Source organism: Alosa pseudoharengus, unplaced genomic scaffold, assembly GCF_046254945.1.
Source record: "Alosa pseudoharengus isolate Yale_2024_CS ecotype anadromous, Long Island Sound unplaced genomic scaffold, YU_APseudo_1.1 YU_APseudo_1.1_scf_10, whole genome shotgun sequence".
NCBI classification, from domain to species: Eukaryota; Metazoa; Chordata; class Actinopteri; order Clupeiformes; family Clupeidae; genus Alosa; species Alosa pseudoharengus.
Genome location: NW_027468565.1, coordinates 9,113,086 through 9,140,690, shown reverse-complemented (window position 1 = coordinate 9,140,690; position 27,605 = coordinate 9,113,086). Strand labels below are relative to the sequence as shown.

Here is a 27,605-nt window from a genome sequence, read left to right as displayed (position 1 = left end):
AAAAGTATGTGAAATTAGATTTGTGTGAACATCCAGCACTCAGGTGATGGGGTAATGATGTCTATGTTCAGCTAGTCAAATCGTTGCCTTCCTTTCCCCCTGAATTTTAATGATAAAATAATATAATGAGCATGTAATTTCAAAAAGCACTATCAGAGGTGGATTAGGATTTGGGTCAGGAGGATTAGATAAACAGCAACCGAGACCACAGAGCCAGCATCAGGTCAAATGAAGGTACTGTCAGATACAGTAGCCTGCTTAATGCATTACATGAACATTAGTTAATGACAATTAATCAATCAAATTAATACAGGGAAACATTAAGCATTTTTAAGGGCTATAGGGTATGGCTTAGTTATAGACACTTTGCATCCCATGTACAGAGACACAACTATGAAAGAGCACAATAGATTTTTTGTGCATACACACTGAACGGATGGCAAGAAAACTGAACGGCACAATTCGCTAAATTTCATAAAAAAAATGATTGCACTGTGTACTGCACCCAGCCACCTGTTACAAAATCAATCCAGACACAAAATCTAAGTTATAGGCTGGGTTACTCGATAAATATGGGGTCTGAACAGCATGTCTGTGCACTGGCTGAAACCATCTTAGCCCAAGAGGCAGCAATGAAGCCTGCATGAGTCATTCTTAAAACACGAAGATCTACCCCATTGCTTCACTCTGAGTGCCCAGTGGCTAAAAGCAAAATAAAACATGAAGTGGGGCAGTGATGCTTTGCAAATATGCCTGTCAAAGGCTGCTTTTTAAAATAAAAATGTGATTCACTCTGATAAAAACACCTTTGCTTGTAGCCAAAACCCTCTCAACTGGATACAAAGACATAAATAATAATAATAATATTAAGTTTATTTTATATAGTGCCTTTCACAAACCCAAGGTCGCTTTACATAGTAGAAAATAAATACCTACACAGCTAAATCATGAGCCTGACGACTACATCATTTATGAACTACCAACCACTCAAAACAGCTACTAAACCATTTCCTGACAAGAAAATGCTTTCCTGTGATAACTACATGGGTTGTAAATCTGCTGTCCTGTCACCAAGCAACAATCCATTGCTTCCTCTGGGAGTCTCAATCACTTCTGAGTGAGAGGGTGCACTGGGTGTAAGATGCTGAGGAGGTGACTAACAGCACTCTGGGGCGTACAAAACTGCTGCAAACACACTAAGAGTCTGTTGCCCCCTTTGTATCACTGCAGCAATAGATCACTAGAACATTCTACAGTTGATTCTGGTGTTCTTGGAGTTCCATTTCCCACCATGTTGCACAAGTGTTCTGAACAAAACAGAGTGAATGGCAGAATTGCAAAAAGCAAAAGACATACAGTATGTTAACCCACACAAACTGTGAAGTCGATCAAACCCAGCACCTGCAGAAAGCCATATGCTGTGTCACACAATTCACACCTTATTCGGCAAAACAGATGGGACGGCAACATAAACTATTCTACAGTTGCACTCAAACACAGTGTAAACAGATTCCCTGCAACAACACCCAAGCCATGTTATTCTCACCCATTCAAAGTACATACGGTATGATTCAACACAGAGTGAGAAAGCACTAAGCAAATATCCAACAGAATGTCACAGTCCCACACAAGGAAGTTATAAAGGATAGTTCATTTCCTGCATAACATCACACATTCATTCCCACACTAATAAAAGTGCAGACACAAACTCATGATGCACCATTTTTTGGCAACAAGTCAAATAGTGCACACATATCATGTAGCCTATGACTGCACTACATATGCTATTCCACACAAACTCAGTGTAAGGCTTCAGCGCATGCCACATATGCTATTCTATACCCAACACCACGCGAGTGCACCTTGCTCATGCTATTCCATAACCCTGACTAAGTGTGCTATATAAAGCATGCTATCCTAAAAACATTGCCATCACACACTCAGTAATAAGTCAAAGCATGCTAACTCTGAAACCCTATCAGTAGACCAAATACTATCTCACACCATCCTTACAGCCGAGTCTGAAACATGTCAAGTTTCCTAATTCTCTGCATATGCATTCAGCAACCAATGATCTCAAAAACACCTGGATTGGCTCTGGCTAACTAGCAAGCTAGCACAAGCTAGCACACTTTCTATCACCACCATTCAATCCAGACAACGTGGTGGATATACTTTCTAAATACTGAAAATGACTATGTGATGCGTATTTCAGCTGATTCTGTCAGTTGGGTATCAACGCATGATCATAAAGAAGCTAGCACTAACACACCGATGTGTTTTCATACCCTGTGCAGGTGTATGAGTGAAATACCTGTCCTGCCCGAGTATGGTTCGGTCCCTCCTGGGCCAGGCCAGCTTGTGGTGGACCAGGACCAGCTCGTGACCCGAGTCTCCCTGCGAATCGCACGAGCCGCAGTTCCCCATGTCCACTCCTCATGTGCTGACCACAGGCAAACACAGACACCCCACAGTGTCTATCAAGCAGTCTCGATCTAGACCTGACCTGACTAACTTACTCTTTATATTTATCTCTCTCTCTCGCTCTCTGTCCCTCTCTCTCGCCTCTCCTCTTTCTTGCTGTCTCTCTCTCTCTCTCTCTCCTCAGCAGGCCACATGATCTGGTACCACGCCACCCAGAAATGCCTATGCTAATGTTTCTGTAAGCGGGGGCAGGCACTGCTTGTGCGGTTCGCAGGGTGTTTGTTTGTGTGTCTGCTTGTGTGTGTGTGTGTCAATGTGAGTGTTTGTGTATGCATGCATTTGTATTTGTGTGTGTAGGAGTGTGTGCATATGTGCTACATTCATGTGTGTGCTTTTGTGTATTTGTATGTGTGTGTGTGTGTGTTTGAAGGGATGTTGTTTGGTGATGTGTATCCGGCACCAAGGACCAGCGGTCTGAAAGCTCACAACATGACACCGGCTGCCCGACCGCTGGGCCTTCTCAATCCCCTCTTTGTTCTTTTCACCTCCAGCAACCATCTGAAACACCCACAGAACCACAGATACGCATCTGTCCATCCACACAAATACACACACGCTCTCACTCTCTTTCCATCCCTCTCTCTCTGTCACACACACACACACACATACACATATACAAACATACATGCAAACAGATACAGATACATAACCATATGAACTGAAAAACATGCCCATATACAAAGGGATATATTCAAACACCACAGATACTGTATGTGTAACAGCTGCCACACACAACATATACACATGCACAAATACAGACACAGACAAATAAGCATGATCAAAAATACCTAAACACATCTGATACTCTGCCTAGCTCCACTACAGTTCTATTCTAACAGCAACTGCCAGTAGCAGAATGCTTTCAAGCTGACTGAGCAGCAAGCAATGTTTCATAATTTACATAATTATCCATTATTTATGGTATTATTCTTTCTATGTTCCTGAAAAAGGAGAAATCCACGATGCACAAACTAGCATAGCCATACAAAAAGAAAAGAAAAGAAAGAAAGAAAGAAAGAAAGAGAGAGAGAGAGAGAGTCACTCTCATCTAATCTGAATGTAGAGCTTGGGCAGATTTTGAGCAGAGAGATAAAGCAAACGGAAAGAATTAGACAGAGGGAGGGAGGGGGGCGGTAGGAGGAGAGTAAGAATGAAGAAGATACCACGAGAGACTACGGGGTTAGATGTACAGAGCAAAGAGAAAGGAAGAATGAAAGATGATGAGGATGAAGCAGAGGGCCCGGGGAGAGAGACAGGGAGATGAGAGAGAAGGAGAGGAGAGAAAGATATTTATGGTGCCTTCACCATTTGCCCACTATCATTTCCTATTCAGAGAATATAATATGTGCATATTCCAAATAATACCAAGATCCACGCACAGCCTGGTTAGGTGCAGGTAGATTGCAGGAACATACTTAATTAGAAAAATTGAGATAGTCCTACCGCACACTGTTTTGACGTCCATTTAAAATGGACGTTACAAACAACTGGTCATGTGACTAGAAGGTAATTAAAGACACACCTGAGAGCTCAGACCATACCTGAGCGAACCTGAGGACGCTATATGCGAAACGCGTTGTTCGCTCTGAATAAAATGTGCATGTTAGCCTAAACCTGGGATGTAAAAGAAGAGTAAAGATACAGTACGGGACACACAGGGAGAGGTGATAGACAGACCAGGCTCGGCAAGTCTTTCTTTGTTATGCTGCACAGGTAATTCAACAAAAAGCACTGGGCCAAACTAACAACCGGAGCCACGGCATTTAGAGAAACAGGCCACATTGCCTAACAGATAAGGTGTGGCCTACTGGAAAAGCTTTTGTTAATTTAGCCTCTGTTATCTTTCACAGACGATTCATTCTCACGACAACATCATTAGGGTATTATAGAATTAGGCCCTTTGTGGCCACTACGATTAAACCAGTATGAGCAATACACAGTTAACACAAACAAACACACAAACACACACACACACACACACACACACACACACACACACACACACACACACACACACAAACACAACCACAAACACACACACACACACACACACACAATTAACAGGTCTTTGTGGGATTTATGGTCATGTTGGAGTGCCCTTTTAACTGTAGTCTGTTGCCATCGTGAAATTTCTGCAAGTCCTGGTGATAAGAAGTCTGAACGTTTACAGTATGTTACCGAAACCAATGGAAATGAAAATGATCCTGCTGACACAGAATGCTATCTAACACACTATTATGACCCCATCATAGTGGTACTAATCAAGTAGTTGGTACCAATCAAGTAGTCGGTACCAATCAAGACAGTCTTCACATTGTCAGCCCACACATCCATCAATCTTGCTCTATTTTTGCCTCTCGTCACCAGCTCTTGACTGTAAAATTTCATCAAACTCAAAAGATCATCCACTGGAAAATACACTTGAAATCACACCATCTACAGACATTGTGCAAGTTGGGGCTGTTATTCCAGCAGAATATCTCATCATGCATCTCCTGGTTAGAGTATGCAGCTCTGATTTCATTCTATCCTATTACCTGCATAGTGTGAAATGATAGGTAGTTCTGTCCTCATGTCTGATTAATCTACAGTATGTCTGTATTGTCTAAGGGGAAAGGAAAAGTTCTACTAACAGTCTGCTGGCAAAAATTGTTTCAACACACATGAATGTCTTATACACACATACAGTATGCTAAGTATTGCCCACTACTGACTATGCTGTAATTTAATTCATTAATATAAATAATCAATTCCGATTGTTTGTGTCCTCCTTCACTCTTTGCAGAACTTCCTTGGTCCCTATTGCCCACCCTTTTACAAATGCTTAATGAAACTTAGTTTCTCTCTCTGAGGAAACAACTCCTGGCAACTTCTGACAAAAGAAAACATTCCATCTGGCATGCTCATCCAAGGACACACACACACACACACACACACTTTGTTTCCTCTTAAAAAGAAAACAATGCTTTAAAACATTTTTAAACATCTGTGAACAATGCATAATTAGTTTTTGTCACTAGCAGCAAAACTGTTCCAATGCTGCATTCAATGTAAAGCCTATTCTGCTGCATGGCAGGCTCAGAAAGAAAATGAATAAGCTCTCAAAAACCTTCCAAGTTAATCATCTATCACCTCCGCAGGGCAGACGTCAGTGCTTTCATTAAAAAAAAACCCTCCACTGTGAGATTAACGTCTCTTTCTCTCAGAGCCTCCAATCTAGCACATCAGTTAAGAGAGACTTCTATCCAGTCTCACGTTTAATGAGAGCCCTGCTTCTCCCGGGCAGAATTTCATATGGTCATGTGCCCACATCGGCAAGGACTGAGAAGGGAGTGGAGATTCAGGGAGTGATATGGAATAACCACTCCTCTCCCTGGCCTTGGGAGGCCCCGCAGGGCACTTAAGTCAGGTGGTCTGACTCTCACTCTGTCAACATGAGGGTGCAGAAAATGCCTTTAACGATTCCTCACCCAGTAATGGCATGTTGCTGTTGTGTGACCATGCAAATAATGTGCCCTAGACAGCCAATGTATGAAAGCTTAATAGTGGAAATGTGAGTTTTGTTCAATGTGATCTATATCTCTAGATATGGTCGCTTGTTGATGTATAAATATATGCAGGTTTGGGTGAAGAGTGAAGATGCTACTTGTGTGTTTACTTTCCGTCAGACTGACTGTAGACTTTCAGGAAGTTGTCCAGGTGAGTCTGACAAGTGACGAGGCGGTGCTCACTCTGAGGTCATGTCTACTTCCAGGCCAAGAGGTACACCCCCTGTCATCATCACTCACCAAGGGCTCACTGCTTTCCCTGAAGCTAAGTGTTCAGTACTACTACTTACAGTAAGTCTGACTCAGGTAACAGTCACAGCTGTGTCCTATTTGGGGTCTCCCAGTCAAAGAGCACTGGAATGTGATTGGGAGAGACACAAGAGTAACACGGATATATGGTGTTGAGGGGTCGGATTGACTCGACTGGTTGTATTCCTGGACGGGATTAACATGACTGGTTGAATTTTCTAAAGTATATATATATTTTTTTTTTGGCCTTTTTATGCCTTTAATGATAGTGACAGTGGAGAGTGACAGGAAGCGAATGGGAGAGAGAGCAGGGATGGGATCCGGAAAGGACCACGGGGCGGGAATCGAACCCGGGTCGCCGGCGTACGGTGCAGGTGCCCCAGCCAGTTGCGCCACAGCTGGGGCCCTGCTTGAATTTTCTGATGAGATGAAACTGACCAACCGTATTTGATGAGTCCTGCACGTCTTCGAGCAAAATTACATAGATAGATAGATAGATAGATAGATAGATAGATACTTTATTGATCCCAAGGGGAAATTCAAGGTCAAATCCACATGGACAAATCCACATGACTAAAAAGAACAGTAAAAAAAGACACTAAAGACACTAAAACCATCCACATGAATGTACTAAGGATGTACTATAAAAACTCAATATTTTATATCTATTATTTAAAACTAATGGGAGGAAAAGCTAATTTCAGGCAACACCAACCAATTGATCCAGGCATCATTGTATGGAGGAGAGATGTCTCTGCAGTCTCTTCATCACTGAGCACAGACCCAAGCTAACAGGTGAACAAAACCTAAAGGTCTGACCAGATAATCTATTTGTGATTTGTGTGACTTTGATTAAAAAATCAAATTAATTGTGCCTGTGCTTGCAGGGGTTATACTATCCATGTCTAAATCCTTTAGCCTTAAGACTGAACTAATCCCATATCAACACAGATGCTTTCAAAGATATACATACACACTTTATGTTCAATATGACTGCACTGTGCTAACTACACAGTCATAAATGAATCTGATGGCACACTTCTTAATCACTCTTATATCTCTACAGTGGACAAGCAGGGTGTGTATGTAGCAGGCATGTATTTGAATAAACTACCGGACATAGTGTACGTCATAGTAAAACACCTTCTGTACGATTCTGTGCATCCACTATGTCATCTTACTGTAACACATTCCATCCTCATAAAGGCACTGCAACTTGTAGACTGAGAGGGAAAGAGTCTTTATTCTTCAATAGCACCCACTCAGTGTGTGTGTGTGTGTGTGTGTGTGTGTGTGTGTGTGTGTGTGTGTGTGTGTGTGTGTGTGTGTGTGTGTGTGTATGTGTAGTGTGGTGTATCTAAGGGCCAATCAGTGGGGGTTTCTCAAAACACACCTGCTTCCAAAGATCCCCCCTACAGCGGGGGGACTCAATAGCGTGTGTGTTTGTGTGTGTGTGTGTGTGTGTGTGTGTGTGTGTGTGTGTGTGTGTGTGTGAACCTCATAGGAAGCTACAGCAATGGACCCTTTTGATGTTTCCATGACAAGAATCATGGCTAAAACTCACTCCCTGGCCTAAAGTCTCATCTGGACAACATCACTTCAGTTTGAGGCCAAACTGCACTACAGTGCTAATATTAATCCTGACTGTTCTATGACAGAGGCACTAGCCTGAGATTGACCCTGGTCTAGGCTGTATCACCAAATAAGACTGGGATAAGAGATGTTTATTAAATTTGGTTTAAATGTGGTCTGAATAAGGTGGGAACTATTAGCTTGCGAATGGAATCCAAATCTTACTAAATCAATCCAATGTAATGTGGAAGCTCAGTGGGGTAGTGCAGATTCGAAAACAATTACATAATGTTTTGCAAAAACATTGTTTTCTGGTGGAAAGCCAGCCTTGTCCCCATTGTCTTTGTCCAGCATTCAAGAAAGGCAGTCTCTAGATTGTTGACTCTACTGAGAAGCACCGACTGAATAATAATACTTTACGGTTATCATTATTACTGAATTATTTGGATAACCTTAAAAAGGACGTTGTTGCACAACAACAATAAAACCACAATAAAAATGACTGAATGACATATTACAATTGTTATTCAGGCTAAAATGAACCAATAATAATCTCTCATAAGTCTTCTCTTCTGCTCGCTGGGATGGACTCAGGTACAGAATGTAAAGTAGCTGTACCACCTACACAGTATGCAGCGCCTCTGGATGTCTAAGTGATTTGAATTATTGTGAAGCTCTTTCTTATACTGTCACTTATGACTCTTTTACACTGAGAGGTGCTGTGAACATGGCCATGACTAAATTGATCTTTGGATTAAAACTTGTTTGCTTGGCTGTAGCCGTAACACACCATATTGCTGTAGGCTAATCTTGCACACACCTTTAATGTAATCAACCATGGCCTAATGCAGTGGCAACATAACTCTTCTAACTCATAACTAACTGGGGGTAAAAAATAAATCACATTAGAACACCAGCCACCTCTTAACCCAGGAATGCAGTCTTATCAGTAGTGCTCTCATTACACGCGTAAGCTTTGATATCATAATTTCATCAGCTCTTACTAAAGCAAAAAACAACAAATAGCATACATAGACCTACAAAACCTACATCAACAGCCAGTCAGCTATTATCAGCAATTATACGTGTGTGGTAATACACAACGCTGTTCTAAGTTCTGAGAAAAAAACAACAATATTGAAACATGACCCACTGTATAAAATCATTCAAATTAACACTCCTGAACAATAGCTCAAAGCAACCATCTTACCATCACGTAGGATAATAACACAGGTGGGTGTGTACGAAAACTAAAAAGACAGACTTTGACCCTTCCGAAACTATAAGCAACGCGAATGCTGACCACTACAAGGCAACCAGTCCCAGTCTTTTTAGCAAACCATACGCCACATTGAAAGAAGGTATTGGATGACAAACGGCCATTTCAGTCGTGCGTATAGCCTGGTAACGGCGCAGCTGTGGACAGGTAGCATTAAGGCTATTCACCTGACACTTTCTTTTCACCTAAAACATAAACAGAGCACGATTTACAATATTATTAAGAGCAACACTTACTTTATAAAATAACTGGCTCCTTCGGACGTGAAACCTTCTTCCCATCCTCTCGGTAAATCTATGGAACATAAAATGAAAACATATGCTACACATGAGAAAACTTCTGCTTAACCCTTTCGCTGCGCGATAGGCTAGACATATTAACACTGGAAACCTAACTAATAATTTCTGGACGTTAGAGATGAATGCACGCGCTGTTTATTCGGACACAGTCCTATAGCTTACCTGATCGTATCATATGTCCGGAATTGACAGGCTCGCCTGTTCGGGGATGCAGCCAAGTAGTGGTGCGCGTTTCATCACTGCCGGAACACACAAACCACCTGTTAGCGAACTGCAAGCAAAGACAGTAGAACTCCTACCGGATAAGTTGTAAGCAAAGGAGGATGGTAAACAAACACGTCGGCTTTTGCTCACTTAATGAAAAACACCCTTCCATCCTTGCAGACTCCATACGTCCAGTGTTCAGGTAAGCTGTCCCGCCCGAACGGCGCCGCCATGATAAGGGTCTGAAGTCTACTTCATTCTGCCCCCTGGGAGTCCGGCCTCGCTGATCATCGCCAGGGCAAAAAGGCAGTTAAAGGGGAAGGCTGAAAGCTACTTAGGTGCGTCTTCTCCTTGACAACCTGCGCCGACGTAAAATGGGCAGGCACGAAGCGCAGTTGGAAACCATCATTAAGTCCTGGGGATCAGTTCAAGCGGGCATCTAAGCTGCCATATGCCAGATACTGCGCCGATGGTGTGTAACTGAAGGAGAGTGAATTGAAGTCGGAAATAGGAATGCAACTTCCTGATGGAGGTTGTGAAATGGTATTCTTCTCATCTTTTGAAAATGTTCCCCCAAAAAATATGCAACCTTGAAAATACAAGAGCAACATGCAAACAACATTTTTGCTGTTATATATAAAAAAATAAAAAGCATAATTGAAAACAGTGCTTAGGTTCAAGGGCAGGGGGACAGGCAGGCATTTAATTTAATACCAGAAAATGCAGGCTAAATCGATGCAGCTGCCACAGCAATACTAAACTGTAAACCTAGCCCACAGCCCTCTCTCTGCCTCTGAAAAGACAAAAGTTATCTGAACAAGGCTGGTCCGCTTCACATCTTATCTGAATAAACCAGTGTGATTATTCTTCTGTACAGCCAAATGCACATAACTGTGATTATTGCACTTTGAAGTGAATGGCCTTCATCTTAACAGTGGCCATGCAAAGGATGTTCTGAAAGCATATCTTAACACAAATGGCACAGAAGCCTATTATTACCTCTTCCAGAAATACACTTCAGGCAGACAGTAGACAAAAAATAAAACACTTTAGTAACACACACACACACACACAGACACACACACACACACACAACACAACACACACACACACACACACACACACACACACACACACACACACACACACACACACACACACACACACACACACACACACATACACATACACACACACACACACACAAGTTAGATAACAAAAACACAGTGTTGTGCATTTTAAGTTGGGTTTGTAGTTACAGGAAGGATGCACCTCTACATTGTAACTTTGCTACTACGTTTTCAATTTAGAACTGTGCCGATGGACATCTAGTGAAATAAGCGCTACCAAGGTAAGCGCATAAGTAGTAGAACAAATCCTCAACATGGAGAAAAACAGATGCTCTCGATGGCTGTCCCATTGGTGATGTTGTTTGCCCAAAAAGGTTGATTTGTTTTTGAAGTTTAAATAGGCTTGGTTGTTGATTGGCCAGGCAACTGTGTGAAATCCCCTATCTATAGCACTAGGAATTATCGTCTCTCCTGAGTAGGCTACATTTGAAATACATTGCAGTACAAAACAACACACACTCATCTAAGAATGATGTGAAGCACATGTTCTGTCAGGACATATGTGAGAAAACATTATTGTATAGTGGTGTTTCAGTGTTTTTAAATAGTATATGATCCTTTGGAGGAAAGCCCGTCTTTAAAGCCTGTATAAGCCTGCATAGAGGAAACAAGCAGTGGTGATGCAGTGCTGTATACTGCTTATTTAGTGTTGATAAGAGGATACTCCGGTATGTGTCAATTATATGGTTCTCAGAAGTATGTTATGTGGAAAACGGCACTATTAGAGGCCCATAGAATTGGATTTAGAACATAAAGAATTTGCCTTTGTGCATTGTGAGAGAAGGAGAAAGATAGAGAGAAAGAGAGAGAGGGAGAGAGCGAGAGAGAAGTGGATCAAGATCAAGAGAGACAGGTCAGAGACAGAAGTATTTTACTTAATACATTTTAAATCATAAATTAGTTTTTCAAGATGACATGTTCTTCAGAGGACCAATTCGGCTAATGGTCTTGTGTCTAATGGCCTTGGCTTGCTAATCATTATGCGTGATGGACATGGAGACATTTTCCATTGCATATACACTTTTATCTTATCTCACATTAGACATGGGCATTGTTCTTTTATGTGTTTAGCTGTCCTTCATCACATTCATAGCCCCCCTCCCACCTTTCACAAACACTCAGCCAGCCCTTTAACGACCCTTGGACTGAACAAAAGGCTCTTAATTCCCCCCAAAGAAATGTCATGGTAACTATGGACACAGTGGATGATGGAGATAGATGAAATCTAGTGGCACTTTAAGCACCATATCTGCAAGCCATTAGATCATCACCCAAGGACCTATGCCCACACTAGAGCTCCCAAGAGAGAGACCCTAAAGATGTGTTCAGTAGCCTATGTGGAGCCTATTTAGAGGGCTTTTACTCTAGGACTCTCATACAACTTTGAAAGCCTCTGATTGCCAAGCAACTGAAAAAAACGAAACAAACAAACATCACTTCACTCCTCAAATTATAGGTGTGTATCTGTAGGAATATACATGGTATTCATATTCTAACTGCAAATCAATGAACAAATATGTTACTAATACACCTAAACCTGTTTAAGTATGAATATGTGAAGAATACTTGAGTTTTCTCCTCAAATTAGGAGAAAGTGAAGGTTAGCCAGTGAAGGTTAGCCAAGCTGTTCTCCCTGACTGCCATTTGTTAAAAAATATCTCTGTGACTATGTCTCCCCCCTGTGTTGATTAATAATACAGCCACTGTTCAAACAGAATTTGAAAACCTTTCGTGCCCCCAATTTATTCATATTTCAATTAACATTTGACTACTTCAGCTAAACATCAGGGAAACAGTGAAGTTGTAAATCTACACAAATCAACTCAGTCTCAATCCATAGGCTGCAACCAATAAATGTCCAAAGATAAATATGGTAACAACATTTAACAACATGTAACAACTTTACCACCTAAATACTAACTAATTATATAAATTATACATAACTAGATGTACCACATAGTGGTACATAATATGTCCGGTGCTGTATGTACTATTAAACAAATGCATGTACTATCTAAACAAATCAAGCTTCTCAACTTTTCTTCATGCCCTACTCTTGCAACTCAAATGTGCTGTTCACACCTGCTAGACACAAGATTCTGGACATTGAAGCGCTTGATTTCTACATTTGTGTCCTTCACTAGGTGGCGCTACACCACAGTTTTTCTTGTGGAAAGTGCTTAAACACTGGTGCTTCAGAACAACCTGAGCTGTAGGCTACCTGTGCAGGTTCCTGAAGTTAATTTACCCCATCTGAACTCTCTTCCCCTAAAAGATACCGTCACAATGTCTAGCCTACCCCTCCACTTCACTGTAGGAATTATCTACGAATCACACAAAGGCCTACACACACACCTGTTGTCACCAGCCACTCTGAAGATGAAGGCCCTGTTCTGATCAGCCACAGAAAGATAAGGTTTGAGAAGTGTAGTCTTTAAAGCTAAGATCAGTGAGTCTATAAAGCTCTTCCACCATTTTTCTTCTCACACAGATAGCCTACCCAGCATCAGTGTGCTCATGTATAAATACTTAAGTGGTCATTTTGTCAGCATTGATTGATTGCTTTTACATGTTTCCATTCTAGCTGCTTGTGCATTTAGAATTTTATTCATCAAGCATAACCAACGAAAAAGACAAAGGCAAAGCAGAGAGTTGCTAGGAATGCAGAAATGCTCATCACAAAAACGGAAATGAGTGGTCATTAGAGGTCCAACCAGCGAAGCTGCAGGAACCCTAAAGTATTTATTCTGATTATTCCTCATTGTTATTATTACTATTAGGGGTCCAATCAGATATGCTGCAACGGTTTGGGTAGTTATTTAGCGGAAAGCTGCATTTTTTGGCTTTTGGGGGGCTGCGGCGGGCGGGGGTTGGCAGTAAGGATGGGTTGCCCTTGGGAACCAAATGCTTATTTCCCATAAAAGTCTAGTGGAGCTACATGCCCACCAAGTTCCATGTGTCTAGGCGTGGTTATAATTAACACTGAATGGGGAGGCGTTCTTTGTACTTTCCTGTTGATGTAATTGGCACTGGTCCAGGCTCAGGGGCTAATTGGGATCCCCCACCTGTTACTCTCGTGAACGAGCTTTACATCACACACACTGGGCTAGGCTTAGAGACAGTTCAGGAAGGATTACATCAGTGACACCAGTCCATTTCTTCAACACCACATTCAATTAATGCCAAATAACAGATCTAATCACAAATACTGGCACATTTTTTATTTACGCAATATGTTTATCTATTTAATCTATGCATATTTATTATTCACAATGAAGACCATGTTGTTTATTGAGTGCATCCATCAAGCCATAATTTGTTGACATAGAATTGTTTACATTTTGCTGAGTATCACTAAATATGAAGGGGAGTCAGCAGAGGACAATATTCAGTATAAAAATGTATTGAAAATATCAGATTTTCTCATAACACCAACCAAAAGACTATTATACCCTCCCTGTATTAGGCCCTCCCATATTTTATAACAAATGATGTCTGACAAAAGCTAAATATCATGTCCGCACATGCATGTCCCTTATATAGTTTGTGAACAGTTGATACTGTATATACCAAAACTTGATATGCCTTTAATCGCCTGCCAATTTCAGCTGGAGTGTTTAATTACTCCGAAGTCAATACACACAGATCATAAGTATTCTTCATCATGTCATACAGGTCATCATTTGTGAATCTGGCCTGAGGTCGGACTATAACTTCTGTTATTGTATATGGCAGCTTAGTGGTTGATATATGGATCTCACCCTCTCTTCTCATATGTCTTTGATGTATGTGACTCACAGGGTACACCTGTGTGTAAGGGCCTATGTGGAACAGGAGATCTGGAGCCTTATGGGAGATGTGTCTCTGTGTGTGTTTGTGGGTGTGTGTGTATGTGTGTGTGTGACAGTGTCCGCTCTGCCAGCTCTCAGACACAATAGCTGCCAGTGTGTTGCGTCAGGCTGGTTGCCCCGGCGGGATAATTGTGACTCCAGAGATGTGTCCCTTTGGCCCAGGACACTGGGTGAGTAACAGATAGAGCTTGCCTTGCCCTGCTGCTACGTCCACACACACGCACACGCGCACACACACAGAGAGAGAGACAGACAGAGACAGAGACAGAGACAGAGACAGAGACAGAGAGAGAGACAGAGAGAGAGAGCTGTTGCTGCTCACATTACACATACACACACACACACACACACACACACGTGCACACACACACAGTTCCTGCTGCAATCGTCTGCAATCCTTTCACCGCCACAATGAGCAGCACTCTGTTGCCAGGAGACTGGGGTCGCCACGGCCACGGCTGCTCTGGGAGATGGAGAAAGAGTTTCAGCATTCTCATTAATCCCCTTCCCACCCCACCAACCTCAAATCCACAGACACCCCCCTCCTTCCCCCCCCCCTTGCACCCCCATCAATCCCACTCACAAGAATAAGGTTCTCGTTGGTCGCCTTTTGTCTGCTAAAGTTAAATGAATGTCAAAATACCCAAGGCAACTGCTGGTGTCTCTAGCCTCAGGCCATGGCTTTACAGCGTACACCTTGTCTGTCTGCTTGTAAAATGACTCCTGCTAGACGGGGGTCGGTACAGAGAGGAACATTTATTAGTTAAAGAGTGCTCTGAGCTGTGAGAACAAACTTCTCAATGTAGGGTTTTTTGTGTGTTTCAGATTTCCCAGACAGTTGTGCCATATCGATTTCAGAATCCACCGTTTACGGTCTGGATCTGAAATGTACAAGATATCTGACAATCTGAAAACCTGAGAATGATCTTACTTACCCCTCCGCTGCTAAATACAGTACATAATCAATATGCCCTATAGGCCTATCTAACACAATTAGATTTAGGTCAATATCATACTGTATACCTGGTGAATCTCAAATGTTCTATTAGTTCATAATGTTGATGTTGAATGTTTACATTTACATTCATAAATGTAGAAGTTATTGAATGTTGAATGATCCAGGACAAAACAGCATGGTTTATAGTCATATTTTCTTGTAAAATTTCTCATGTACAAAATAAAATATATCATCCAGTTCTGTGCAAAAAATAAAGACTTACACATACATAATTAAAAGTTCAGCAAAACACACTTTGTTAACCCTGTTGTGATACACATCAGCAATAATCTGAATAGCTTTTGTCATGCTGAGGTGAGAGAATGGGACACGTGTTATGAGCTGATTATTGCTCATTGTTACACCATCCACCTTGTGTTTGTGTGTGTGCGCACAGATGCATGTGATGTGTGAGTTGGAGATGGTAACTGATTTCCCCTCCAGGGAACACATTTCATCATGGCTTGTTTTTAACCCTTATCTTACATAAACCGACTGCAGGTTGGTCTCACAGGAAAAGTTGTCTCCCTTTGCTAACTTCACTATATGAACGAAGAGTTGAAGATCTAAATGTGAGGGAAAGATGAAACCTGTGTGAAACAAGGCTTCATAATTGGCTCCCTTCAAGGTAATGTCCAAACCAGAGCCTCTGAAAAATATATGATTTTCAGTATGTTTCAGGCAGCTACCACATAGAAACCCACAAAATAGAAACCCATAGCTATACCAAGACAAAAACCTGGTAATAGCAAAGTTATACACAGTAAAATCTGCTTGGGTTATTATTCAGTCTAAGATATGTCAAGCAGCAGATGTTAAGATCATATATACAGTATATAAGGTATATAGGCATAATGTATACAGGTATAAGAAGGTAATATGACCTAATGTTTCAAGAATCGGAGCTACATTTCCATTTCACTATCAGCAAAGAATTTGAATCAAATATTAAACTACCTTCTTTTTTCTCATGTCAACAGAAGCACCCTCACCATAAAAGGCATGACCAGTTTTAACAAGACAGAAGCTCATGAAAGCAACTCTATGCGAGCACACCAAAACAACCTTTAATGAGTAATTAACAGATGGGGTTCACAATCCAGGTTACCTCAGTAAACATGAGTCCCACCAGGCTTTCCTATTATAATGAAGTGAGCTCCAGTGTGTGACATACTCGTAAATTGAAAGGCTCCCGTAACCAAATGTTTACTTTTCCTAAAGTGAGTCAGCTGGAGGGAGTGTCTCTAACTATGTGTGGTGTTGAAGAACTGACTCTTTCCTTAATCTAGGCTCCCTGTAAAAAAAACAAGGGAATCTTTCATGCCTTTCGTTTTAACAGGCATTTTATAGCATTGCTGTCCTTCATTCTGAAAATTCTTTTGAAATGTTTGAATGTTCCCTGTTCTGCATACACTTTTTAGTATTTGGTAGAATCAGGAACTACATCAAATTTCTCTCTATGGGGGATTGCAGACCTTTCCTTCCAAGAAAAAACATAATTTCTCAACAGAAGTTCTGGATATCACTTATATGGCTAAAGAAACATTCATTGAGGTATACGGAACATACATTGCTAGGTCTATAAGGCAAATAAAAATACATTCAATTAACTGTGATTTTAAAACAACAGAAGTCAGTGCAATGGCTTTTGCCTTGAGTGCAGTGGTGAGGTACATGTTGCAATGGTAGCAGGTCAGTCCCATGCAATCTCAGTGTGGCTGTTGAGTTCACATTCAACGAGTCACGAGAGGAAAACTGATTCTTTTAAGTTCTGTTTACTTCCATGATGTTTGCCTTCCACGCTTTTTTGACAGGCAGCGATCGTCTCCCGGTGTGCTTGACTCAGACAGTAGCCAATGGCCTGCTCTGTGTCCTGGATTCTCCTACGAAAGCGATCCCTGTCCCTGGCTAGCTCTTCCCAATGTCCTTTGCGAGAGGCCTGAAGGGCAAACGACCACGCCCTCATCTTGTGAACCTGAACCCGCGGTGAGAACTGAACCTGAAAGGCAACATAGGTAATTCTCAATTATGTCATCAAGAAGGTCAAAGAAGACGAGCACACCAAGGTCAATGAGTGTATTTGAGAAATGTCAAATAACTATCATATCTGTAGATTTAAACACATCCCAGTTATGAAGGTAATACCACCAAAAGCCAAATGGATTTGTTAAAGCATTTAAAGTTTTGCACTCAGCCATGAGCCAATAGGACTAATGGGTGAGTTGTGAAGTTCTCTACAGTGCATGTTCCCTAGTGAAACCGGAGCTGGATTTCCCAGGGTACTCCATAGTATCTCTGGTCAGATTATGTTCACTGTTGGTAGGCAACCAATAGGAAATAGAGACGGTAGTGACTATGATCATATGGCTGCAACTTGTGAGCAAAGTGTCACGCAGTCTCTGAGTTGTTGCATCACTCACTGCATTGCCTGTCAAATATGAAGGCAACACATTTACATTTGGACTTGGATTTTTCCCTATCCTATTTCCATTTTATGAATGTAAATATAAAATGTAAATGTAAATCAGGTTTCTAGGCCAAGTATTCTTGCGTATACAAGGAATTTGGTCTCTGCATTTATCCTATTTGTGAATTAGTGAACACACAGAACACACAGTGAGGTGAAGCACACACTAACCCGGAGCAGTGAGCTGCCTTGCTACAGCTGCACTCGGGGAGCAGTAAGGGGTTAGGTGCCTTGCTCAAGGGCACTTCAGCCGTGGATGTGGGCATGGGAGAGCAGTGCTCAACCACTTCCCCCGCCCGCATTTTTCCTACTGGTCGGGGATCGAACCGGCAACCCTTCGGTTACAAGCCCGAAGGCCTAACCAGTAGGCCACGGCTGCCCTGTCAGAAAAACAAAACAAAACAAAACAAAACAAAACATACAAACCTTCTTTACAGCAGGTTGACCTTCTTCATGCTCCTCTACGATTTCACCTTTGACCTTTCTCCTCCAGGGGACAAAGGCAAGATTGTCTGGAAAGGCGGTGCAGCAGTGACCTTTGGGTCGCCTCTTACCGAGCAGCTGTGGCTTCTTTGACTTTCTCCGAGTCTGGAATGCCCTTGGACTAAACTCACGAGAGGAATCCGGCGACATGGCGCTGGAATCTGAACAAGCGTTCATAGGGTTCTGCGCGGTGGTGGCGCTGGCACTGGGGTTCACCTTAGCATCAGCAGTGGAGCTTCTGATGCAGGCTTTGAAATGTAAAGGGTGGTATGGGTCATCACTGTGACACAGCGACTGCCAGAGGGTCTCCTCATCCTCAGATAAGGATGAAGGACCGATGCTTTCTGAATCTGTCGGAGAGGGTGGGAGCTCTGTGGGGGGTTCGATCACATTGTCAGGCCTGGGAGCTACTCTGGCATCCTTCTTGGCGGGCTTGGAGCTGGAGGCACAGGCAGTAAAGTGGAGCGGGTGATACGGGTCTGAGGAGCAGGAGAAAAGATCCCACAGCTTCTCGCTCTCCTCCCGGTCTCCATCGGCACTGGAGCAGTCCGAACTCCCCCAGCTGCTCTCACTGTCAGAGCGCCCCCCGAAGGCAGGGGAGAAAAGAGTGTGGCTGTCCTCCACAGAAGCCGAAGACTCCACTCTGAACTCCCAGCTACTGGTCTCTGCTGGGTCTGCGCTCTCCCGAGGAGAGTAGCTGAAGATACTAGCAGAAAAGCTCAGTGGTGTATAAGGATCACAAGGGGTCTCACTTCTCCCCGATACATCATTCTCCCAGCTGAAGACTTTATCTTTGTGTGTAGACCTGTAGAAGAGGTCGCTGCTGCTGCTGCTGCTGTTACTGCCGCTGCTGTGTTCAGATCCCACAAACACATTCCACTCACCAGGGCAGCCCAGTTTCCAGCTGGCGTGTTGGCCGATGGTGAGGTCCTCCGTGTCCGAGAACCCCTCGGCCGCCCGAGCCACAAAGTCATCCACAAGAGAGCAGCAGAGCTCATCCGACACCAGGCTGGAGAGCAGAGACCCTGGGTGGGTAACGGCCAAGTCACTGCTCAGCTTGGATAAGGAGCTGGAGCTGGAGACAATCATGCTTTTGTTATTGTCAAACAAGGAGGACAGAAAGAAGCCTTCTGCTGGATTTCCAGGTGTGTTCATGTGCTGAATGTGCGGTCCGGTCTCGTCTGAGATTCTCAAATGGACTTCCAGACGGAACATCTGAAAGACTGCACACAAATGGATGGAAGAGCTCAATTAATAATTTATCTCATATGGTAGACAGGGGTTTCAGCTGCCTCAACACAGTCAGAAGGGGGAAAAAATCATCCACAAATACAATTTTAAATATTTTGGCCTAACTTCAGCTATAAATTGCTAAATATATGTAGCCTAGTTGCTCAGGGATGACACTGGGGTTTGGGGGAAAAAGCAAAGAATGCTTTGGCAGTGTATATTTTATTTTGTAGGCTAACTGTAACTTCTAGGGAAATGCCGTCAAAGTTGCGTGGGCACACATTTTTAAAAAGTGTATCATGCCAATTGGTGTCATAAATTATTCAAACGAGCGCGGAACATTCAACCAGGAACCTATGGTTACACTGTTCTTTCTGTCGCCAAATACACGAAATGCACCTAGCTGTCTGGAAAAATAGCCTAAAGACATTACCTTAATGTCCTTATCTTAGACTATAGGCTGACCTCTCGCACATATAACACAAACAGAGTCTACACAGCCTACTGCTGGCGCGTTTCCCAGTTATGGAAAAGCGAGGCTTACCTGACATGAAACTGTAGTAGATAAGATGGACAAGGAAACGCAACTGCTCCCACAGAACAAACAAAATTTGCTTAGTCCATGGCAGGATCGTCATGCCACTGTCTCCGAACAGGTGCATGGCACTTCTGTCCAAATTCCGTTTTCGAGACTCCGTTTCCATTTTGCGATAACTTTTGTTGAAATTAAATACGCAAGCGGTCTTCTCCAGTTATTTTATCGTATTTGACTGTCAGTTGTATGACAATGTCGTAACACGTCATTTCTGTCTTTCTAGAGAGAAATGTCCTTTTATGTTAGGTACAAGTAGACGCAAACACACTTCCATTATGTCAGAAGAAAATAATCTTGTCTGGCATCTTGTCTGTAGTGTCTCGACAGTAAGGTTTCCACGACTATATATAAACAAACTATGTGCAGCTGATCCCTTGTGATTGGAGAGCTTCCCTGTCACTCAGAAACAAAGGACCAGTGCTCTCTGAACACGCCCAATTCCTACTTCTATTCGCCAAAGCTTGAGACAAGTCACCTCTCACTAAAGAGAATAAATCCAGGGACAAATCATCCATAAATTGCATTGTTGCCAGATGGAATGTCTGACGCTAGCAGGCAATTTTATATTACAGCCTAAATTTGACAAATGTAGCATTGTTAATTTGTAATAGAAATAGACTACAGATTCATAACTGTCGACAAATTTGGACAATTATTTATTAACCAATGGAGCTGGGTTGTCCCGGATCCGCGTCAGATGGCTTTTCAAGTAATCTGTTTTCTTGGTCCCCACTCAGGTTAAATGACATGGCATGACGAGTAGGCCTACAATGATTTGAGGACCCTTCAAAACAGGGATCTCAAATTCAAAGTACCTAGGGTAACCCCCTATTAGCTCGAAACAGTCATTAAACCCCTGATAAATACTGATTGTCATTGTCATTTAACATCAGCCTGTGTCTGTGGTTTTATCGGGTGCAACTCTAGCTGTAGAGCACACCTGTGCATTGTATGAGGGTGATGTTTACTTCCTAAATAACTTGCCTTTTCTGGGCATACACACACTGCAGCACAAGTTAACTTTCAGTCATTCAGAAACGGCTCCTCAATAAATTCCTTTACCCATTGCGTTGCTTATAACTAGCTTCACGGCTGCATCGTTTCTGGATGATGACAGAATTGCCCCCACTAGGAAGTGCCCCATATTGTTATAAAAAGGAAGTGCAGACAAAAAGAAGCTGGCTGGAATCTTGAGATATACACCCCGGGTTGTAATGTTGGATTTCTGACAGAATAAACCATATTTTCGCACCACAGTCAAAATTATCACACACACTACAAGACTGAGGATGTCATTGACATTTTGTTCAAAAATGTTTAATTTGCTTTAGGAAAAAGGATTACAGAACACACATTTTCATTCCACATAAAGAGATCCAATTAGGAATAAATAACTGGCCATGTTAACATCAACTCAGCATGGTGTTTTTTTTTTTTTACAGTCATTAAAAGAACATGATTATGTTTCTACTCAGGATGCGCAAGATGAAAAACCTGTCCGCTTTTAAAAAGCGTGCACACTTACACTTGTAAACTCATCATCCCAGACTCATCATCCCAGATTTACATGCAGAAGAACAGGCATCCGATTTATAGCCACGTGTGGCATTCCCTTATGTTTATAAAATAACAGTGAAGGTGTTCCTCATTACAAACAACTGAAAGGTGGGCAGGAGGAAAGCAAGATCACAGACATGAGAAAGAAAGACATTTAAAAGTTCATTCAAGAGTCAACACTCACCCCGCTGGAGGAAGGCAACAGAATTTTTAAATCATGAGAACTGCGAAAAGCAAATGAAACCTACTGCAAAAGGGGCAGATGAGGACTACGGGAGAAAGGAAAATATAACAAGAGAAACAAGGCACCCATGTTGGTTCCCCTTGAAAAGTGGTATGAAATGGATACAGTTCTTTTTGGCACAAAGTCAGGACCACATGGGGAGAAGAAAAGGAAATATTGTCAGCTCTGAAAAAGATAATGTTTCCTATATGTGTATGTAAAAAAGTATAGTGTAAAAATCGCTACCCACACCCGCCCAGCTCTTTTAATATATATTTGTATTTATATATATACTCTTTATAAGTACTCATCCATTTTGGTCCTCTAATGTCAAAAATGTACAAAACATTACATCTTCTCTGTAGTAAGAAACTAGAGGGATTAAAAAAAAAAAAAAAAAACTCGGCGCTCCTGCTAGGAGGTAATCATGATTAGTGTCTGCGAGTAGGAGAGCGAGGGAGAGAAAAAAAGAGAGAGGGGAGAGAGAGAAAGAAAGAGAGAAAGAGAGAGAGAAAGAGAGAAAGAGAGAGAGAGAGATGACATGACCCTTAGAGGGCGCTGTTGAGTCCCCAATGCCATTGTCCGCTATGGCTGGTTAGCTGTTATGCAGCTGTGTTGCGATTGGTTCAGAAGTAGGGTATCTCCGTGAGCTTGTACCACTTGACAGTCTCCTTACTCAGGTCAAAGTCCTTGAGGCTGAGGGTGATTCCGCCCAGGTAACAGTTCTCACGCAGAGACTCCGCACTGAGCACGCTCAGTTGCAGCTCCCGCTGACTCAGCGTCTCTTTACTAAGGTTACTGTACACAAGCTGAGGACACACACACACACAGTTTAGATACGCTTAGAACATTATTATACACAGCAATATTTACTGTTTAACTATATGAAGTGTTGCCATGAAATTCGAATTCGAGTTTTTGCCTACCATCTCATTGTAAGTGGGATTCCTGGTTTTCCTGGCAATCTTGGTTTTGCGCTTGGAGGTTTTGTGAGGGTCTGGGAGCAAGTAGGTCTTCACATAGGGGTTGGGGTCTGCCCCCTCATCTGACATCTGAGACAAAAGACAGGGGACACAGGATGGGGGTGGGGGTGGTGGGCATTCAGATAACTGTTGATATCTTTGAATAACAAATTAGACTATTGATCTAAAGAGAGAGTGATGTGCTCATGGATGGCTGATGGATTAGACCATGTGTGACACAGTACGGTCTCACTCTCAAAGACCACAACAGACGTAGCATGTGACATACGACAGGCAACACAGCTTAATATATTGTCTGCTTCTGTAACAGATAGATAACAGAAGTTCTCACATATGGAGTATGTGAATGGGCTATGTTATGTGCATGAGCCTGACAGATGGCTGCATAGAATGGGATGTGTGTGGCGTTTGCTCACCAGGTCTTTAATGTGCATGACCATGATGAAGAGAGTGCTGTTCCTGTAGGACACGGAGAGTTTCACCTCTCCCTCCACACGACCTGACACAGGGCTCAGGGGAGGTGGCTCTGTAGAACACACACACACACACACACACACACACACACACACACACACACACACACACACACACACACACACACACACACACACACACACACACACACACACACACACACACACACACACACACACACACACACACACACACACACACACACACACACACACACACACACACACACAATGAACATGCATACCAAATATATACACATACGACTTTCTTACGTATGTATAATGCATAAATACACAAGTTACAGTAAACACACTTCAGAGCACTCCACTAGTGTTTTAATGAACACTAGAACACAGTAAAAATCAAGTAAGACGGGTGTCACTTGCGCTCAAGCCTTTTCGGTGCTCACAGTCCAGGACCAAAGGGTCAGAGAGACTGGCTGGGCCACTTCAAAGAAGCTAAACCCAGGGATGACCGGAGCACTCAAAAAACTTTCTAACTTTTTTATTGTGGTGCACAATCAACTGCCGTTTCGACGCACTGCGTCTTCCTCAGAGTCAAACCATATTGGACCAATCTGTCTCTCTGACAGTAAAAATCAAGCCAGGCCTCCAGGAATGAAATGTGCAAAAATAGTCCTATTCTCCCTTGCACTGTCAATAGATATCTTGAATTTCTTAAAGGTGGACACTTCTAAGTTGTGCCTTGAAGGATGAATGAGGAAAGCTCACACACCTGGTGCTTTGGGCACAGACTCCAAGCCCTCAGTTCTGTCGTCCCTTGCAATAGGGTGGAAGAATGTGTAGACGAGATCACACTGGAGAGACAGAACATGAAAGAAGCACTCAGTCTGTCGGTGATAATAAACTATACAGTATAAATTTAGAAAAATCTTTTTTTTTTTTGAACAGCTTTATTTGTTTGAGTACAGTAAAACATGTTATATAGCTATGTGCTATAAGTATGCCATGCAGCTATGCTATGCTATCCCACCTGTGTGACCTCGGTCGAGCTCCTCATCAGGTTGTGCACATAGCTGTTCAGCTCCCGTTTCCGCTTGGACGCCACGTCCTTGATGTGGGTGCGCCCCAGAACCATCTTATTGGGAAACCTGCATGTCAGGGAAAGGGAAGTCAGAGCCGTTTCGTAACACTAACAGTGTGTGTGTGTGTGTGTGTGTGTGTGTGTGTGTGTGTGTGTGTGCGCACACATAATTTCCCCCCAAAATGTCCAATACTTGGATTACACAATAACTCAAGTACAAAGTGTGTTCTACTTGGGGTCTTTTGTGCTGTATGAATTTTTATACTAGTCCAAGTCCAAACCCACTGATTGTACTGTTTGGGGGTCTTATGTCCAGTCAGGGACTAATAGATCTTGTTCTGCAAGCCTGTAGTTTGAGCAGTACAGTGTACAGTACAGTACGTGGCTGTAGGTGGCACTAGAGTGACACATACCCTGGGAGCTTCCACAGAGGGAAGAGAATGGTCAGCTTGTTGTGCAGCTCCTGGAATTCGTCGAAAGTGCGGAAGATAAAATGAGGTTCACTCTGGCCCTCCCTGAGGATTCGCACCACATATGTCTGCATGGGGGGAGGGGGCACAGATGATTGTTAGATCCATTTGTTTAGAACGTCACTCTCCAATTGCAAATGATTTGTTATTGACAGGTAGATCACTGCCATTCTCAATTTGAGCTTCTATACTTTGAAGATGATTTTCATGATAGATGATTTTCATGATAGATTTCTTATATCTATATATCCATATATCTATGGAAATAAAATACATATAGACGATCCTGGAAAAATACATAATGACAGCTAATTAACTATGGATTCAACACTTGACAGAGAGGAAACTGACGTAGTGCTTGTCGGGATTGTATCTCTTCTGGAAGGAGAAGATGGAGGCGTCCCTAATGCGTCCGTCCTGTTTGAGCGTGTAGGTGCGTGGGGAGAAGGACAAGATGGGCTCGTCGTTGGAGGGCAGCCCAGAGAAACGCAGCTGGGCCAGGTTGTGGATGAAGAAGTTAAACTTGGTGGCCACACTCCCCAGACTTGACTCAATCAACCTGAGGGGTGCAAGACAGAGAGAGAGAGAAAGAGAGAGAGAGGGGGGGGGGGAGAAAGAGAGAAAGTAAAAATCAAAAGTAGTGGGTCTTCTTCAGAGCATGCGAGTACAACAATTAACCTCCTGTAATTGTCACTAGCATTTATAGCAATCATCTACATCTTAATGGGAAATTATTAATGGTGGCATCAATGCCTATTTAAGTGCATACTGTATTGGTGCGTGTTTGCGTGTGTGCATGTATGCGTGTGTGTACTGTTCTTGAGGCTGCGAGGTGGCCTGTGTGTGGTACCTGGTGAAGAAGATTGTGGCCTCTGCCTCAGTGGTCTGAGGCTGCAGGGCATCGTACACATACTTCAGGTCCTGGTTCCCGGTCAGCTCTGGCAGGCCAGACTGCATCATCTAACACACGACACACACACAGACACACAAAGACACACAGACACACAGACACATTGAAGTAGAGCCAAAAACACAAATACAGTCCAAGAAAAACATTTTTTGGATTCTCTAGTTAATCTGTGTTGAATGTTCTGAACACTCTAAATTCTGTACGACGCCCCATTCCGAACTTATCGCCAGTTTTAGCCACTGTAACCAAAAACGCTCACTAACGCTGCTCCAAACACGTTTAGGTCCCCCGCCCTCCGAGTAGATCAGCAATAGGAGATGGCCGCAAAGTGTGGGATTACCAGGGAGAGCAGGTTGAGGAAGAGGCCGGAGTGCTTGCGGATCAGGTTGTAGGCCTGGCAGCACAGGTCCACAAACAGCTGGAAGCGGCTGGTGGGCCTCTCCCCTCCGTTGATCACGTACGCCATGTCAGAGGTCAGCACGAACGGGGCGCGGTCCCTAAGCACAGAAAGGAAAAGGTCAAGCTGGAGGATTGACATTGGCTAAGCCTTTTGTGGTTCTCTACACAAGGGTGATTATAGTTAACCAAATAAAAACTACAATGAACAATGCAAAACTAACTAACTACCGGAATAACAATATAAATGTGCATTTGGAATAAGAAAAAATCAGAAAAAAATCAGAAAAGAAGAAAACTGATAATAATAAAAAAAACAATCTGAAAGATGAATGAAAATGACGAATCTTTAATAACTCAAATCAACACTAGCCTATCCTACACGTCTCCCTTAGGGCACTGCATGAAGCATTGCTGCAGGCTGTGCTACTCATTTCATTACAAATGCCCTCAGGACTACAGAACAGCACACGCACGCAACAACGATGCACTGGAATGCACTTCCCCTATGCTCACGGTCCCTAGTCAGTTACCGTATATAGCCCTGGCCATTTCTGTACACATCCTTAACTCCAGGCTGTAGCTACACAGCTAGAGAGGAAGCGGAGGCCACGGGCCTGGGGCAGAGGAGCGGAGCGTCTCACCTTTTGAAGCTTCCGATCATCTGTGCGTGGCCCAGGAACTTGCCAAAGTCAATGTGGAACATGTGTCCTGTGGTCCGGAGCATGATGTTGTCGTTGTGGCGATCGCAGATGCCCAGCAGGTAGGTGGCCACACAGCAGCCGGCACACGAGTAGATGAAGTTCTCTGAGGCCTGGCAGAGAGAGAGAGAGAGAGAGAGAGAAAAATAAAGGTTAAGCGATCAAATCATACTGATTGGCAAGTAAAATATCTGTGCCTGAAAGAAATGTTCAAGGCCATTACAGAATTGTCATTATTATTATAATAATTCAGACACAGTGCCTGAGAACTTTAAGCCCTGTAGTTTCTATATATAATAAAGGTATTTCATATTTCGCACAGATCCCAGCTCAAGGATCTAAGGGGTTACACACTATAATTAATGGGACTGACTACCCCTGACATGAGAGTGCTGCACACATTCAAAAACAGTGAAAACTATTTGTACGCTCCACGAACGGAACACTTCAGTTGCACGT

The 27,605-nt window shown here is 42.8% G+C and overlaps 3 protein-coding genes across 3 annotated transcripts in view; all 3 read right to left on the bottom strand.

Annotated features, from left to right (window-relative positions):
* The window catches only part of plekha7a (pleckstrin homology domain containing, family A member 7a), an 83,058-nt gene extending 73,175 nt beyond the window's left edge, over positions 1–9,883 (bottom strand). The window contains exons 1-3 of the mRNA XM_076262749.1: positions 9,786–9,883; positions 9,594–9,670; positions 9,369–9,426 (exon numbers count right to left, since the gene is read on the bottom strand). Of these exons, the coding sequence (XP_076118864.1) occupies positions 9,369–9,426; positions 9,594–9,670; positions 9,786–9,868 (218 nt within the window). The 5' untranslated portion in view covers positions 9,869–9,883. The remainder of the gene's footprint in view (positions 1–9,368; positions 9,427–9,593; positions 9,671–9,785) is intronic.
* Positions 9,884–16,747: 6,864 nt separating this feature from the next.
* Positions 16,748–20,685, bottom strand: LOC143139405 (uncharacterized). Its single transcript, XM_076300006.1, has 3 exons — positions 20,338–20,685; positions 18,507–19,786; positions 16,748–17,612 (listed from the first exon to the last, which is right to left on the bottom strand). Exons 1-3 carry the CDS (start codon positions 20,495–20,497, stop codon positions 17,355–17,357), a joined length of 1,698 nt encoding a protein of 565 aa, XP_076156121.1. The 5' UTR covers positions 20,498–20,685; the 3' UTR covers positions 16,748–17,354.
* A 998-nt stretch (positions 20,686–21,683) lies between these two features.
* pik3c2a (phosphatidylinositol-4-phosphate 3-kinase, catalytic subunit type 2 alpha) overlaps positions 21,684–27,605 on the bottom strand; it is a 38,964-nt gene continuing 33,042 nt past the window's right edge. Inside the window, exons 24-33 of the mRNA XM_076262742.1 lie at positions 27,090–27,259; positions 26,390–26,546; positions 25,990–26,099; positions 25,491–25,698; positions 25,083–25,207; positions 24,619–24,736; positions 24,361–24,442; positions 23,568–23,677; positions 23,095–23,220; positions 21,684–22,977 (exon numbers count right to left, since the gene is read on the bottom strand). Of these exons, the coding sequence (XP_076118857.1) occupies positions 22,795–22,977; positions 23,095–23,220; positions 23,568–23,677; positions 24,361–24,442; positions 24,619–24,736; positions 25,083–25,207; positions 25,491–25,698; positions 25,990–26,099; positions 26,390–26,546; positions 27,090–27,259 (1,389 nt within the window). The 3' untranslated portion in view covers positions 21,684–22,794. The remainder of the gene's footprint in view (positions 22,978–23,094; positions 23,221–23,567; positions 23,678–24,360; positions 24,443–24,618; positions 24,737–25,082; positions 25,208–25,490; positions 25,699–25,989; positions 26,100–26,389; positions 26,547–27,089; positions 27,260–27,605) is intronic.